Genomic DNA, 16490 nt, shown 5'->3' on the forward strand with positions numbered 1-16490 from the left:
ATGGAGGAACCAACCAGCACAGCAAGCAAGAAGAAAGTAGTAGCAGTGGTGGGCGGTGGTTTGGTAAGAAAAAGAAAATGAAAGTGAATCATTTAATCATTGTACGGAACTTCTTGACTTCTGAGCTCTTGGCTGAATATTGACCTTTAAAATGGCTTCTCTTTTACATGGGGGCAGCACTACAAAGCCTGATATACATGAGTGTAAAGAAAAGAACCTTTATTTTCTGTATATCCTTATTCCAGTGTGTATTGCACTCGTGGCTACAGCATTTATAATGTGATTATTGCAAGACAAAATAAAATTATTTATGTTAAAAAAAAAGGCATGACTTTAAAAGCACCGATTGCTCTTCCTCCTGCAGGTTGGGGCACTGAACGCCTGCTTCTTTGCCAAAAGAGGCTTTGATGTAGAAGTCTTTGAAACTCGGGAAGGTAGTATGCAAAGTTCTCTTTTCTATGTAAATAACACTGCCACATTGCTCCCCTGAGTGAGGAGAAATGTCAATATCCCTAAACAGAATACACACATAGTTGAAGAGAAGCTTTTCAACAGATACGATCACAAAGATAAGATTAAAACTGTCTGATTTTGGTCAGATATCCGGCAAGCCAAAGTTGTGAAGGGGAGAAGCATCAACCTGGCTCTGTCTCACCGGGGCCGGCAGGCACTGAAGCATGTAGGAATGGAGGAGAAGGTACGCTGATCAAATATATTCACTGTTTTATTAGTAAGGTGGGATAAAGTTTATCCCTTTGTGACCCCATCTTAATTGTTTTTCTGTCCAAAAGATGGGTAAGAAACTAATTGTGTGTTAGTCCTTGTAAACCAAACATCATAGACCAAAGTGGAGGCATGCGAGTGGAAAGCCTCCACTTTTTGTTGATCTGGATTTGTAGATATGAAATATTAACTTAGTGCCCGGGCCTCAGGGACTCTGTCCTCGCAGGACACTCTGCCATGTGAGGTCAACAGGCCTGGTCCACATTTGCTGCACTGACCGCTTTATGCACGCCTGAGAACTCTGCATCAGACCCTGACATTTTACACATGCATGATAAAACAAGGTTTTCACAAAGACTTTAAAGGGCAGACACTGGGGGATCATGCGGACTAGCTGGACTCTATATGGCATGACACAGTCCTTTAACCCTCTATTGGGCTTTTCCACTCTTACAGTATTATATCCTGGAATTCAAATGGACTTATTGAGCTTTTTACAGTTTGATGAACAACAAGGGCAGCAAAGCCAGCTTTTCATACTTTTATTTGTAAACAATTTGGAATATATTTCACCCCACTTCCAACTTGTGCTCCTCCCAAATGTTAATTCAGTGTTACTCCCTGTATTAATCAAGTTTTCCCTCAGATTGTCTCCAAGGGAATCCCCATGCATGCAAGAATGATCCATTCCCTGAGTGGGAAACAGTCCCCCATCCCCTATGGCAAGAAAGGACAGGTAAGCTGGCCGTATATGTCATCATGCCGAACACACAAAGAGCCAGGATACAACTAACTGACTTAACTTCCTCTGGAACATTTTAAGACTAAACTTATTGACAAGTCATGTTCATGCTGTTTATAGTATCTTAAACATTTCCCACACTTTGCTAAAAAGACAAATACATCTACATCAAAACAATAGAAGTCCAACATAAATGAGGTTTGTTTGTCATTACGATGTGTTTCCCTGTTATGTATGTGCCTAAATATAGTGTTTTATAATTACACTGGGCTCTAATTCTCATTTGGGATGAATGCATGAAACAAAAATATGCACGAAGGACGCTGAAGGCCTTTAGAGTCGTAAATGTGCTGAACGAATGGAATAAACCCCAGAGACTTGCTGTTCTCATTTTAATTAACACTGTTACCCTCGTGCTTGTGAAGCTGTAGATTACACTGATACACATTGCTCTCCTTTCAGTACATCCTGTCAGTAGACCGCGCCAATCTGAACAAAGAGCTGCTAACAGGTAAGAGCTTTAGGTCCAGATTTGGACCCTTCATACTGAACACAGTGTTGTAAGAAAAACTAAACTATAGCCACATTAAAATGGACATTCATTACACTGAGAATCTACGACTCAACATGATTAGGAAGTTTCGGAAATCTTACCCATAAGTCATTAAATGCCGTTATAGCATATTTTTCTTCCCAGTATAAATTGAGATACCTTGGCTTAACTTGAGCTACCCCCCCTTCCCCGAACAGTGTGATAAAGGAATGTACATACTATTAATATTTACTCAATACCAGTTTTATTGGCCTTTTACAGACTTTGGCTCAGAGCCCTGACAGAATCATTAACCAGAAACACTCTGAGCTAACATTAGCGGCAGCTTAGCTCTTTGCCCCTCCTGATGTCCATCTATAAGCGGAGCAGAAACCCTGATTTTTGGCCATTTTATGCCTTTATTTTAGAGAGAGAGGACAGTGGACAGTGTAATGAAGCTCTTGTGGTTATGAACTCTTGTCAGAGATGTGGGGTGTCTAGTCAGGACACGGGAGGCAAGGATATCCTTTGAGAGTTTATTGAGCACTAAAATTATAGGTACACGGATGCACAAGGCAGTTCTGTTTGCACTGTTACGTGGGAGTGTGGTTCCTGAAGACTGGGTTGACCATGTTATGCTTAAGCTGGTTTTGGTAAGGAGTTTCTTGCTGTACAGCCAATAATCCTTGGCAGGGCAGGTCCTCCATCGGCATGTTGTAGAGCTGCAATTCATACCAATCACTAGACGAAATTTTACATAAGTTTCAGTAATTTATTTTTGTTGCCAAGTCTTTACAATACGCATATTAGCACTTAGCTTTTAGGATTGGCTGTTTAACCATCTAACTTTTAGCTAAAACTAACTGCCATTCTCTACGAACCAGTGCGAGCTGTATGCAAAAAGGTCGTTGCCAAGCAACAGGTTAAACCATGTGTCCATATATCTTCCCATTCCATGAGCCTTTTGCACAGACAGTGTTGGAAACAGGGGAAGAGAGAGTGGGGATGACACGTGGCAAGGGCCCGAGGGTGGGAGTCGAACCCAGGGAGGACTGTGGCCTCTGTATATGGGATACACGATTTAACTGCAGAGCTAAACCGGCGCACCAGGAAGCCTGATTTTTAACATGAAACTGATTTATTTTGTGGGTTTCAATTATCTTAAATTTGAATTGTAAAAGTTTTTACAGCTATATGTCTGACGTCTGATGTTGCTAGCTTTGAGTAACTCCCCTCTAGCAGTGCACTTGTTTGATATCATCACGATAATGTAACTGAAACTAGTTCTTACTTGCCGCTCTTTAGCTGTAGTTGCTTGTGGTGGTCCGAAAAGATATCACTGCTGTGTTGGCTATTGTGTTTACTTGAAGAAGTAAAAAGTGGATTCTATGGAAGGGCTCAGATCTCTGCATTGATTGGAGTACTTGTCGGTACTGCATGTTGACCTGCATTAGAGGCATTTCCAATACTGACATCGGTATAGGAACAACTATCAGAGATCCTGTTAGTCGACATAGAGAGTAATGAGGTAGTTGTTTAGACACAGCACTAAAGTATGACTGCAGCATCTTCACAATGATTGCTATGTTAGCTTACATTAGCCGCCATAAGCTACGAAGTACTGTATCACTGTGACAGTGTAATGAATTGAGCCACCGTGCCTTTAATTCTTATGTGAAAGAATGAGCTTTCAGAAGTTACACAGTATAACAAAACCACTTCTACACTCAGCATATTATACAGTATGCTAATACATGTTCTTGATGGAAAGCATTAATGAAGTCTGTGCCCTCAATACTCATAATTCATGACCTCTGCTGCTCACAGCTCCAAGTTAAAACACACATTCCCACCAAATGAGGCTGTTTTTTTAAGCATGCTCAGACCCATGCCATGCAGATACTCCCATGTGTTAGCTACATGTGAGTCTTTACTGCATGGGTACATCAGGCAGGGGATGAGCCAGTCTTTCCAGGCTAAAGGGATTTTGCTGATATTTAATGAAGTGCCTCAGTGTGTGCCTAGAGATAATTTGTGACAGCAGTCTCTCTGTTTAATTAATTTGCTAAAATAGAGGCGGATTGTAAAGCCGTGGCTCTTATCTTATCGGGGCCAATCCAGACTCCTGGAATGAAGGTTGAGATAAAGAGATTTCAGAAAGTGTGACAACATAAACATCAGTTTTCTATCCAGATCCACTGACTGCTGCACAGCAGGAGGTCGCTCGCCTACAGCGGGGGAATGTTCTGACTGCATTTTATTACACTGGTTGAAGGTTTTCTTTCTATTTAACTGTCATATTAAACTGCTGCTGTTATGTCATGCATGTATCTGTGATATAAGCCCCTTTTGTAACATGTTATGTTCCTCTCATAGAGGCAGAGACGTATTCAAACACAAAGCTGAACTTTGACCGCAAACTGCAGGACTGGAGTGCTGAAACAGGGCTAATGACCTTTGTCAGGTAAATAGTTACCGATCTTACACACGTGCACCCCTGTACTCACAGCACAGACACACACACACACACACATATTAAATGGAGGGTTATCTCAGAGGAGGATTCTTTCTTTTAACAATGGCTTTATTGATCCTGCTTCCTCTGTGGTCCCACATGTAAACACATGTTAACACCCCGAGGTCTGGGAGCCGATAAACATGTTGCCTTTGAAGCGTGTTGTGCGTGACCGTTCAGGGGCTTGTTAATTGGTCGTCCTTGAGGTTAATGTGACACACAATTTACAGCCCAATGAACACAGCAACACCTCCAGGTGTGTTTTAGCTGTGGGGATTTTTAACACAGAAATATGCAGGAGCACACTCTGAGTTTTTAAATTGAATTCATCCTTATCCAAAATGTGTAAAAACCCATTTGATGTGAGTGTTGTCATTTCGGGTTTCTTATTTATTTCCGTGCCTGCTGGTGCAACATGGATTAAAACGAGCCACTGTGGCAACAAACAGTTTCATTCTCTTTAATTAAGTCAAGTTTTACATGACGGCTGTGAGTGGAATCTCAGAGTCCCCCTGGAGTGCACCTTACACATCCAGGACACATCCTTCCCTCTCTGCTGTAGCCGAGCTGTGGCAGCTTGTGTTTGCTCTCCGGCTTGTGTAATTAAAGGTACACTGAGAGCCTGATGCAGCTGTGAGAGCATTACCATCCTCCCACAGCAGCCAGGACATGTTCAGAGATAGACATCAGCATGAAAGAGATGTACATGACCTGCTTTCTTCTTATTATTATTCAATAATCTACCATACATCTCTTATAGTTTATCTTGTTTATCTTTATCTCTTATATTGCTGTTTTAACCTGGGCTGATCAGTCAATACAATCTACCTACCTATCATGCTTTGGGCACATGCATATAACAAGGATATGCACAACTGTGGTATTATCTTAACACTGCCATAAGAAAACCTCAGACGGTCAGCTTTACTATGCACTGGCTCAGTTTACAGATGTATTAATCACTCTGCACATTCAGAGACCCTACAGCTCCAATCTGTGAGCTGTAACAGATACATATCAATTAAATCATTCTTTCTGTGTGGAGTTTAATGCAGACCCAGGTGTTGTGTGAATGCAGGGACAGACAGGATCTGTATGTCAGACTGGAAATTATTCGTATTAAGTAAGAGAGAGATTGTAGCTGCGTTCATGTCTGTGGGAGGATTGTTATATTTTTTAATTTGAGCTGTGAATCTGCATCAATCAGGGGTCAGAGTGTTCCCAAAGTGTTTACAGAACTAAGCAGGGAAGCCATCAGGTCCTGGGGATGTATTGTTAGTCTGAGTGCATTATAATTTGCATTATTGCAAATGGTTTCTCAGGCGCAAACTAAAAATTGTGATGCAATGATCATCTGTGAATTATATTGCAGTTGTAACATCTGTCAAGATATTGGCAATATACTTTTACTACCATATCCCATATATATATATATATCCTATATTTGATAATGTTCATGAGGTAAAAAATAATGAGATGGATTAAATTCTGCAGTACCTTGATTTGTGTCTAAGTGATTGTGTTTAAAGCAATGAGGCAACAAAAATCATCATACTGTCCTCTGTAAGGATCATTAAATGAGATAACAGATGATAGATAGATATACTGAGTGTAACGCACTGTGCAGCATTTCCAATGGGGCTGTTAATGTGTGTTCAGTCACATCCCAAATGTTGACTTTTAACGTTTAAGTCCTGTGTTGCTCCAGGAAATATGACAAGAAATCATGCTGCACGGTGCACATCAGACATGTGATCAGGAGTGTCAGGAGCAATGTCTCCTGCTGTTTGGAGCAGATGCAGCTGACAGTATACTATGTGTGTTTATAATGGCCACATGTGACCTCATCTGCGACCACCTGACCTTAAGTCAAATTTACTGTCAAGCAGAAAACCATGACAGTTTAATTGGACATTATTTAGAAAACTGTCATCGGTGTTACCAGATTTCAAAGTGTCGATTTCTGTACATCTGGTTATTAGTTCACAAGTAAGATAAAGCTTCTGAGACTATAAAGTAGAACCAGACTGGATCAGAACAGCTGTTGCCTCACAGCTAGAAGGTCACTGGTTCAAACCCCAGTTTGGGCAAAGTGGGCCTTTCTGTGTGGAGTTTGCATGTTCTCCCTGTGCATGCCCGGGTTCTCTCCGGGGTTTCCAGCTTCCTCCCACAGTCCAAAGACATGCTCGTAAGGTTAATTGGTTACTCTAAATTACCTATAGGTGTGGGTGTGAGTGCGAAAGGTTGTCTGTCTCTGTGTGTCAGCCCTGTGATTGACTGGGGACCAGTCCAGGGTGTACCCCGCCTTTTGCCCAATGAAAGTTGAGTTAGGCTTCAGCGACCCTGAACAGGACAAGCGGTATAGATAATAGATGGATGGATGATTATTCAGTAGTCTGCTTTCTTAAACAAATAACGTTATCAAAGAATATTCAACATTACTTTACACTGTTATACATTCTTGTGTAGACCAGCATCTCTGCTGTGATGCTCTGCTACCTGTGCTGCAGACAATGCTGAGACGATTATAAACTTTGGAGTCAGAGCGCCCTCTTCTGGAAAAACTACATCCATCCATTATCTATACTGCTTATCCTGTTCAGGGTCTCGGGGGGGTCGGAGCCTACCCCAGCCATCATTGGTTGAGACGTGGGGTTACACCTGGACTGATCACAGAGCTGACACACAGAGACAGACAACCTTTCACGTTCACACTCACACCTACGGCAATTTAGAGTCACTAGTGAACCTAACGAGCATGTCTTTAGACTATGGGAGGAAGCCGGAGTACCAGGAGGGAACCCATGCATGCACGGGGAGAACATGCAGACTCCACACAGAAAGGCCCACTATACATCCTAACAGGGATTTGAACCAGGAACCTTCTAGCTGTGAGATGATAGCGGTAACTGATGCAGCACCAGGCTGCTCTTTATGCACAATTCTTTTCTGCATTATATGTTTTTTAAAAATTGTCATGTGGCACATCAGAAAACATACATACATCCATATATGGGTCAGGCTCTTTCTGTCTATCTGTTTTGTGAAGGAAACTCCTGTATAAAATTGTATTAAATATCTGCACAAAATAAATAGTTAAGTTTTTGCCCTTTATTAAATGTACCAAACGTACAAAATGCAGGGGAAAGTTAAGATCTAAGTTGCACGATGGAAACTTCATACAACACACAGCTCTCTGTCCTAATCACACCTGCAGAAAAAGCCTGAGGACCCGACAGTTTACACATTTTCTCACATCCAAAAGGGAGCACTCGGTGTGATGCAGGTGAAAGCGTTGGAGAAGGTGTCTGAGGATGAGATGTGTAGATTGCTTCCTTGTATTCTCTTGTCATGTGAAGGACCCTCGGGCTGTATAATGTGTGTGGGAATGTTTCTCAGGTCTGATGGATCCATGCAGGAGATCAAGGCAGACCTGATTGTCGGCTGTGATGGAGCTTTCTCTGCCATCCGCAAGCAATTCCTGCGTCGCAGCCGCTTCAACTACAGCCAGACCTACATCCCCCACGGCTACATGGAGCTCACCATGCCCCCCATCGATGGAGAGGTAAGTCTGCACAGTTCCCTCAGTTTTTGTTAGACTGTATTGTAGACGTTTTGTGTGTTTCATGTCTCACTTGGATCATCCTCTCCAGTTTGCCATGAAGCCTAATTATCTTCACATCTGGCCCAGGAACACATTCATGATGATCGCCCTGCCCAACCTGGTGAGTGAGAATATGATTTTCCTCTCTTATGTTCTTTATAACCTGAAAAATGTAATCTGTTCATTTGTGTGGTTATTACCTGACAGTGTTTGGCTACAAAGGCATAACCACTCGAGGAAAATGTGCTGGCATAATTGACCTCTGGGACGTCCTTGTAGAGTTAATTAGCCTCATTCACAGACGCTTCAGAAACCTTTCATACGTCTCTCACAGCATCGTGCCTCTCTGTGTGTTTGAGTCAGACTGTCCTTCTCTCTCGTCCTTCTTAATCCAACAATGACTTTTCTGCCCCGCTGACTCAGCACAGCACTGTGCCTCTCCTCAGTGCGTCCAGGTGAAGGCAGCAGTCTTTGGAGCGTGTTCACACTGTGGCTGACTGCCCTAGTTCCCAGGAAACGATTAGGGCTGAGAAAAAAAAAAGCCAAACACATCTCTGTTGCTGTGGTTGCCATGGTAACAGAGACGGTGCTAAAAGGTCCACAGGGAAGAAGACTGCGATGTTGATAGATAGGACCTGCTCAGACAGGCAGATAATGGCACACCCACAATCTCAGTGCACTTTCATCCATCACCTGCACCGGGTGGAGTTTGGCTCTGGCATTTGCACTGAGGATGGAGGATTGTCAGAACCATGAAAGTTAATCTGTATTTAAATACAATAAATGATAGACTATATGTGAAACATCTTGGGTGCAAAGTTCACCACAGGATGCAGAATTTATGGAAGGATGTTACGTTATGTGTGGGGTCCATTTGGGGAAATTATTCTAAATGAAAGGCTAATTTATGTTGCTATTCCTGCGCCTTCTGACCGAGTCTCATGGATACGTTTTAAGCCTCCACACAGGTGAAAGCGGTGGCTGATCATTAAGTTTTCTAGTTGTCCATCTGTCTTAACCTGTGACCACATGACTCTCCTCCAACTTGGTGGTAAAATGTCAAAGGTCTAGGTCACCTTAATAACTGAAAGACATGTTTTTGGTCATAACCAAACTGTATAAATAATGTACGTAGCCAACGTGATGTCACCCAATGGTTTCTCGACTGTGAAAATAAGGCTTTGAGTTCGCGATATGGTTGCCGCCATGTTGGTGTACTGGAACCAAGTGACCATATTAAGATGAGAGGGTGGAGCTGCAGAGCAGTGAGGGGTTGTCAAACGCCAAGTAATCAAAGCAAAACAGTCTGAGGCTGATACATTAGCTTGTGAATGAGCTAGTTTAACTTCATGTTTCCAACAGAGGAGATTCTGTTTGTGACGGTGACTGACTGCAGGTGTTTATTTATCAGACTAAAGAATCTTTCCGAGGAAAAGCCAACAACAATCCCGACACCCATGCAAGGGCATGAAATGTCTGATAATCAGTGAACATGCTAACAAGCCAGGTATGGTGAGTGCAGTAACGGCCACTTAGTGCTAAAAATGAGCTAGCATTTAACTCACCGAAAAGCTGGAGCTCAGACTTCTCCAGACTTTAAGTTCCATAAATCCCACAGAGAGACAGATTGTCCGGTTTCTGCATGACAAAATCCCTAAAAGTCTCCAACAACACAAACAGGTGAAGGTAAGCTCAGCGTCTGTGTGTCTGTGTTGACGTCTAGCAGACAACAAGCAGTATCCACCTGTCACTCAAGTGACCCCGCCCCTATAATTTAAGGCTTAATATAATTAAAACGAGTGTGTTATAAAAACATTCACCCCCCGTACAGTTATCTTGAACAATAAAATGAGCTATTTATAACAAAACAGTTTTTTGTACCAGGCTGTAAACATGTTTACTTCTGCATTTTCCCACCTGCTGTAATGTTATGTCTTGGTTTCTGGAGCCACATGTGGACACTCAAGGAACTGCAGTTTTTTGCACTTCCACATTGGCTTAATTTTTCAACATCGGAGGTTGCCGCTTGGTCATAAGTCAAGAACTCATGCAGTAATTATGACATTATTTCAAACACGTGCTTATCAAAAAGTGTAGACATTTCCTCCCCAAAAGATCAGAGGTCAACAGTCATAAAGTGAAAACGCTGGCCTTTATGTGAACTCAATATTTTAGGAACGCCTGGAGAGAATTTGTCCACCTGAACTGATTAACGTTTGGTGGTCAAAGGTCAAAAGTTACACTGACCTCACATCTGTCCAATTCTCGTTAATACCTTATCACAACTCTTCCATCGATTAGTTGACAGTCTCCTCTCGCTCTGCCTGTTTGTCTTTGCTGTTATTAGAAGGGTCTACTGACAATCACATGCACTGAATCAAACACAGAGAGAGAGAGAGAGAGAGAGAGAGAGAGAGAGAGAGACTTTCTAATATTCTCTGGTACAAACATAAGCCTATTTAAGCTGTTAAAAATTGTCGATATAAATATATCCCCCGACCTGGCCACACTGATGGATGTAAACTGCAACCTGACCGGTTGGCAGAGACATACAGCCTCATGGCAGTAATTCTAGTTTGTCATATGATGTCTTGTTTTATTTTAATGTGTCTGTAATAAAGATAAAGACTTGATTTGACGGGATTTTATAACCATGGACCCGAGAACAAACCCCTGTGTTCTGCTTCAGGACAAGACGTTTACCTGCACCCTCTTCATGCCCTTTGAGGAGTTTGAGAAGATCACCACAGGAGATGAAGTTATCGAGTTCTTCCAGAAATACTTCCCTGACACCATCCCACTAATAGGAGTGTAAGTCACTTTCTCACCTCTTCCAATCTCTCCCCCTTTCCTCCCCCTCTTTCCTTTATCTCTTCATCCAAGCTGCCAAGCCATCCTCAGGAAAACATTTTCATTTCCCATCGCCCCGTCGACATGCACAGCTAGGATCTGTGAAGTGTGAAATTGCAGACTCGCTCTGACATAGGTTTGTGCACTGAGGTTTTAATTTGAGGTGAACCGTATGTTGTGGGTGACGGAGAGATAGCAGGGGATTTCATTCTCCCGCTTCCTCTCTGGGTCGACTTTACTTTGAGCACTCAGGCATGTTTTTAGTCCTCTTTTTGGCAGTTGAACTTCACCGGGGCAGGATGATACACAGAGAAGGGTCGTTTTAGCTTCCCAGGATGTGGCAGGTGCTTTTATAGCACGCTAAAACCCAAGTGTGATGTTCGCATGCGACTATAAAAGTGAATTTCTCAAAATGAGTTTCTAATAGTTTTGGTTTCATTCCTTCCTCACAGCGATGCTCTCAAGAGGGATTATTTCCGGCTGCCTGGGCAGGCCATGGTGTCTGTCAAGTGCTCCCCGTATCACATCAGGGACAAATGTGTCCTAATGGGCGATGCAGCCCACGCAGTGGTGCCCTTTTATGGGCAGGGGATGAACGCTGTGAGTAACACTGAATGCAGGAGAAGAAAAGGCAGAACAGATTAAATGGAGGCTCATTCATGCGTTCATGCTTTGCAGGGCTTTGAGGATTGCATTGTCTTTGATGAAATAATGGGAAAGTTCAATGAGGATTTCAGTAAGTACTTTTTAAATGATGAGGATTAAAATGGGAGCAGACAGTGAAGTGACAGTACATGAGAAAATGTGTCCCTGTTCCTGTGTGTGTCTGCACAGGTGCTGTATTGCCTGAGTACACCAGAGTGAGAGTCCCAGACGACCACGCCATCGCAGACCTGGCCATGTACAACTACATTGAAGTATGTATTAATAAGCTCCTCCTCACTTCATCTTCACTACATCTTTAGACAAGATTCCAGCTATTAAAGAGGGGATACATATATAATAAATACATTTTAGAGCTAATGACTTCATGTTACAAATGCATGAAAGTACTCCATTAGAAGTAATATTCTTGCATTTATCACTTAAAGTTTCCAACCCTTGGAGAATTAGCACCAGCTCTACACAGCCGTAAAGCTTCTTTCAGCTCTTTGTTTGTTCATCTGCGTTGTTTTTGGCTGCCGCAGACAGACACTGTTAGAGACAGGCTGCTGAACATCTCATGTTTTGGTAGCCAGTCTGGCAGTGTGTGCATGTTAATAGTCCCCTCCCTATGAAACCACTGTTCCACTCTGTATTTACGAGAAAGAGGGTGACCTCACACTCAGCACTGGAGAAGCAAGATGGGAGATTTTATGTTATTTTAAATGGAGTCTGGTGGTTCTGGAAGGATGTGTGGTCGAACACATTTGTTGTGGTGAAGAAGCCGGTGCTTTAGTGAATCCCAACTTTCGCTGTGGTATAAATGTAATGGCTTAAAAGGTTACTAATTTCCTCTGAAATCCAATAAGGTTGAAGCACTAAGTATCACATAATGGACATACACATTGCAGCTTAGCCACAGTATCGATTTCACATTACGACAACATGTTCTGTTTGGTTCTGTAGATGCGAGCCCACGTCAACTCCAGATGGTTCCTATTCAGAAAACATGTCGATAACTTCCTCCACTTCCTCATGCCAAAGAAAATAATCCCACTCTACACAATGGTAAGTGTCCTCATAAACAAAGTGATCACATTGTTCTGTGTAAATCTGCATCACATTTTGCCCTTCACTGTCTGCAGGTCACTTTCACCAGGACGAGGTACCATGAAGCCGTGCAGCGCTGGCACTGGCAAGACAAAGTAAGTCACTCTCTTCAGACTGCATCATTTCAGCTTCCCGTCATGCTATTTACTTTTACAGGCCTCTTTCACACCCTTGAAGATGTATTATTGTAATTCAGGCCTCTTTTGAAGTCGCAGTTTTATCAGCTCGAGCATGAAAGGCGTATGCGACTCTCACAGGGGTGAATACTTCCCTTTTTGGAAACATTTGATTTATTCCAACTCAAACACAGCGCTCTGCTGCACAATGAAGTGTTTCACCAGTTTGGCTGCAGATGAGCAGGTTTGTCCTTGGCTCTGTGTTGAACTGTGTGATGTGGCCTGCGCTAATGGTCCACGGTCAGGAGGACAGCAGGGATTCACAGCCTCCCCTGCAAACTGTGAAAACCCCTAAGGATGTGTGAGCAAGATGACCTCGATGAGGGGACGGAAAGTCTGCTGAATAAAGCTATATATAGCAGAGAACGGTTGTTTTAAACAAAGTCGAGCGATGTTGATATGGACAAATACAGCCAGAGCCGGGACGGTCTGTGTACTAGACTGTACAGTGAATGCCAATGTTAATTGACGAGCTAAAAATATGGATGACAAGTTTGTTTTGTTTTCATTAACGAGACGAGACGGGACTGAAGTGTTAGCGGTGCGCTGTCAGACATTCAAAATCCATGACATTTTAAAGCCCAAAGCACCAGTCAGAGATAACGGGTATCAAGAAGGTGGTTATGAGCTTGCTCTGTTAACGAGGCTTCCTGCTTCAGGCTCTGAGAGCGCTCACAGAAAAAGGTGAGTTTTACGCGTCATTTGACACTTCTTCTGCACAAAAAGGAGCGACCATCGGCCGTCTGCTTCAGTCAGACTGTTTCAATGAGAAGCGATGATGAAAAGTAATCTTCAGATGCTGTGTCCTCATCGTTCTTTTACTGTATGGATGATCTGCTGAGTACCTGAAGCAAACAGGTAAAAATGAGAAGAGGGAGACTGGAGGGGGGTCATATTTTCTCAAGAGAGAAAATGTTCTGGCTGAAAGTAATGAAAGTGACCTCTGGACTAAAACTGGACTAAAATGTTTTGTGTTGTCGTCCACTTAAACTAGACTAAAACTATAAAGCAGGCACGTGCACAGATAGGAACCAAGGGGGGCTTGAGCCCCTGCCCGTGTGCCCCCAGAGTCTAAAAGTGCCCTTAAGTTAAAAGATAAAATTGTTTTTTTTTTCTTAATTCTATCAAATATAAAGACAGAAATGTAAGGTAGTAGCCAAGATAAATATGCCTTATCAATTTAGGAAGTACTCTCCATTCCCCACCCCTGCCCCTCCCAAATGATTTTGTCTCAATCAATCAATTTATTTTTCAACGTGTCTTGACATCACTCCAGCCCCACCCCAGTTCAGTTACAGTAGGCCCTGTTTTAATTATGAAATCAACCAAGACAACACTTACTTTTTATGTTACCCATTTAAAAAATAATAAGTAGGTCAGTAGGACTCGGCTGTGATTTCCTCATCATTAGCCTCTGTAGTCTGTACTCACTAGCAATCAAGCTTGTTACTCATTTTCATTAAAACAATGTTTCCTCCCTCATGCAGGGCAACTTACAAATATGCAATTATTTCTAAAGCAGATAGTTGTATTTTGCATGGTTTTAGTCTGCATAGGATGGCGCAGTGTGACAACATCAGGGTGGGAATATGTGCATGTTGATGAGGCAAGTGCCCTTTTTTTTGCCCCTGCCCCAAAAATGTCTAGAAAGAGTAAAAGTGACTAAAATGTGACTAAAACTAAACATTATCATCTAAAGAATAAGACTAAAATAGCTGCCAAAATTTACACTGGTATATGAGAAGTGTAAACAACTAACATGTGATGTGATGTGACGTGACCCATGTGGACTGCATTCTGAAGCCGTTAGCTTGCCATATTGGCTGTCACCATCTTGGCTTTTGGAGCAAGAAGTGACCATATTTTAACACGTGACTAGAGCTGGAGAGGAGTGAGGGGTTAGCATGTGCTCACTTGACCGCTAATGCTAGCTTAGTTGGCGATATATGTTCAAGTGATATTACTGGGAATGTAAGCATGCCAACACGCTTAACTGAGATGTTGAACATGATAACAACAACATTTTACCTGCTGAACGTCAGTATGTTGTTTTTCATTTCACTGAAGGCATATTAGCATGCTGGTGTGAGCAGAGCAGCGAGCAGGGCTGCAGCCTTTAAAGCAAGTTTTCTGATTGATGCTTTGGACGTACATCTCTAAATGAACCGATAAACACACATTTCTTTTAAGAAGTTAACTGTCAAAGTCCATTTGCAGTTCAATTTCCATATTTAATCATATCAACTTCACTTTAAAGAAGTAAAACACCAAACAAACTTGTTCTCCATGAGTTTTGTTGTGTTTATTGATTTTGAAAGAATTTTCAAAAAACTTCAAAAGCTCTTGAACTTTATTCTCCACATTTGTTGTATGATTTCTAATATGATTTTCTTTACATAAAGGTGTGACGAAGTGAATTCCAGCATATTCTTATTGTTTAAAAATGTATTTCTTGCAGGTGATAAACCGCGGTCTGATGTTCAGCGCTACAGGAGCTGTTCTGGGAGGCTGCTACCTGCTTATTAAAAATCCTCCTGACATCAACAAGCTCGTCATCCCTGCTGAGAAAATGTGGAACAGGCTTCTGGCCCTCAGGACCCCCTGAGCACCGGCTCCGTCTCTGATCTGAGCCAAAAACTGAGTGAACTGAGAGGGTCCAGACTGTAATTAGAGATTGATTCTGTCCTTTAATGAACACAATGAAGGCTCTGCCAGGCAGATTAATGTGCTGTAATAATGGTTGTCATAACTTATCCCAGCCATTAGGACAGATAATACGATTTAAATGATAATGGTTTAACTGGAGGAGCTGCAACACTGGAGATTTTCAGTCTTTAGTTCTGATTGTTTTCTGGCCATCATCATCTTTTGCACAATTTTGCTGTGAAACCAAAACTGTCAGTATTAAAGTGAGCGGCAGCACCGCCAGCAGCTACAGTACATTCTGTATGAGCTTTGGAGACGATTAAAGATGGTTTGCAAATAAATCTTCCCTCGGCTCACAGTTACTGCCAGATTTATATCATCTTTGGCTCAAATCCAGCGCAATGCAACCTGCGAACACTCTTTTTTTTGTACACTTTAAGCTGCAAAAACAAACTCATCATCTCTTTAAGTTGCAGAACAGTTTCTTGTGAGCACATCCAGTGTTCATTTGGAGACCAGAAATAAAGTGTTGTGGTCCCAACAACCTCTGGAGGGAAAAGTCTGGACATTGGGCTGCCTCATACTCTCTAGTTGTGCCGGTCTGCTGTTTTCAGTCGAGCAGGTAGTGTGCAGGAGGTTGTTAAAGATTATGTTGATGAAAACAGCTGAAAGCTAAGTTTTCAGAGCAGTGAGAGTGAACAGAACGGTGAGGCTGCAGCTGGACAAACATGACCTAAAACCATAGACTGTTTATAAGGAGTGGATGAAGCCACACTGATGCCATCCTGGTAGATTTCTGTTTTAAAACCTCCAGTTTGGCATTATGGCTGTTGGCATGTTTTCTTGGAGCTATAGCAAGCTCTGATCAAATTTAAACAGTCTGTGCCCAAGGCCTGTTCATTAGCTGATTAATTAGAACGAAAGCAAGCTGAGACAACCAGACAGGTAAG

General features: G+C 42.3%; 1 protein-coding gene across 1 annotated transcript; it reads left to right on the forward strand.

Annotated features, from left to right (window-relative positions):
• Positions 1-15818, forward strand: kmo (kynurenine 3-monooxygenase). Its single transcript, XM_069659131.1, has 15 exons — positions 1-63; positions 365-434; positions 600-697; positions 1370-1459; positions 1928-1976; positions 4374-4461; positions 7912-8077; positions 8166-8237; positions 10806-10927; positions 11419-11566; positions 11645-11702; positions 11801-11883; positions 12575-12676; positions 12754-12813; positions 15353-15818. Exons 1-15 carry the CDS (start codon positions 1-3, stop codon positions 15497-15499), a joined length of 1416 nt encoding a protein of 471 aa, XP_069515232.1. The 3' UTR covers positions 15500-15818.
• The last annotated feature ends 672 nt before the right edge of the window (positions 15819-16490 follow it).

This window comes from Semicossyphus pulcher, unplaced genomic scaffold, assembly GCF_022749685.1.
Source record: "Semicossyphus pulcher isolate SPU_LCO1_2020_fin unplaced genomic scaffold, fSemPul1.0.p SCAF_12, whole genome shotgun sequence".
NCBI classification, from domain to species: Eukaryota; Metazoa; Chordata; class Actinopteri; order Labriformes; family Labridae; genus Semicossyphus; species Semicossyphus pulcher.

Excerpts from the sequence above, each read along its gene's own strand:
- kmo (XM_069659131.1), top strand. The coding sequence starts at position 1 with ATGGAGGAACCAACCAGCACAGCAAGCAAGAAGAAAGTAGTAGCAGTG. Across the intron at positions 1,977-4,373 it reads GAACAAAGAGCTGCTAACAG|AGGCAGAGACGTATTCAAAC; the intron begins GTAAGAGCTTTA and ends TTCCTCTCATAG. Across the intron at positions 11,884-12,574 it reads CCATGTACAACTACATTGAA|ATGCGAGCCCACGTCAACTC; the intron begins GTATGTATTAAT and ends TTGGTTCTGTAG.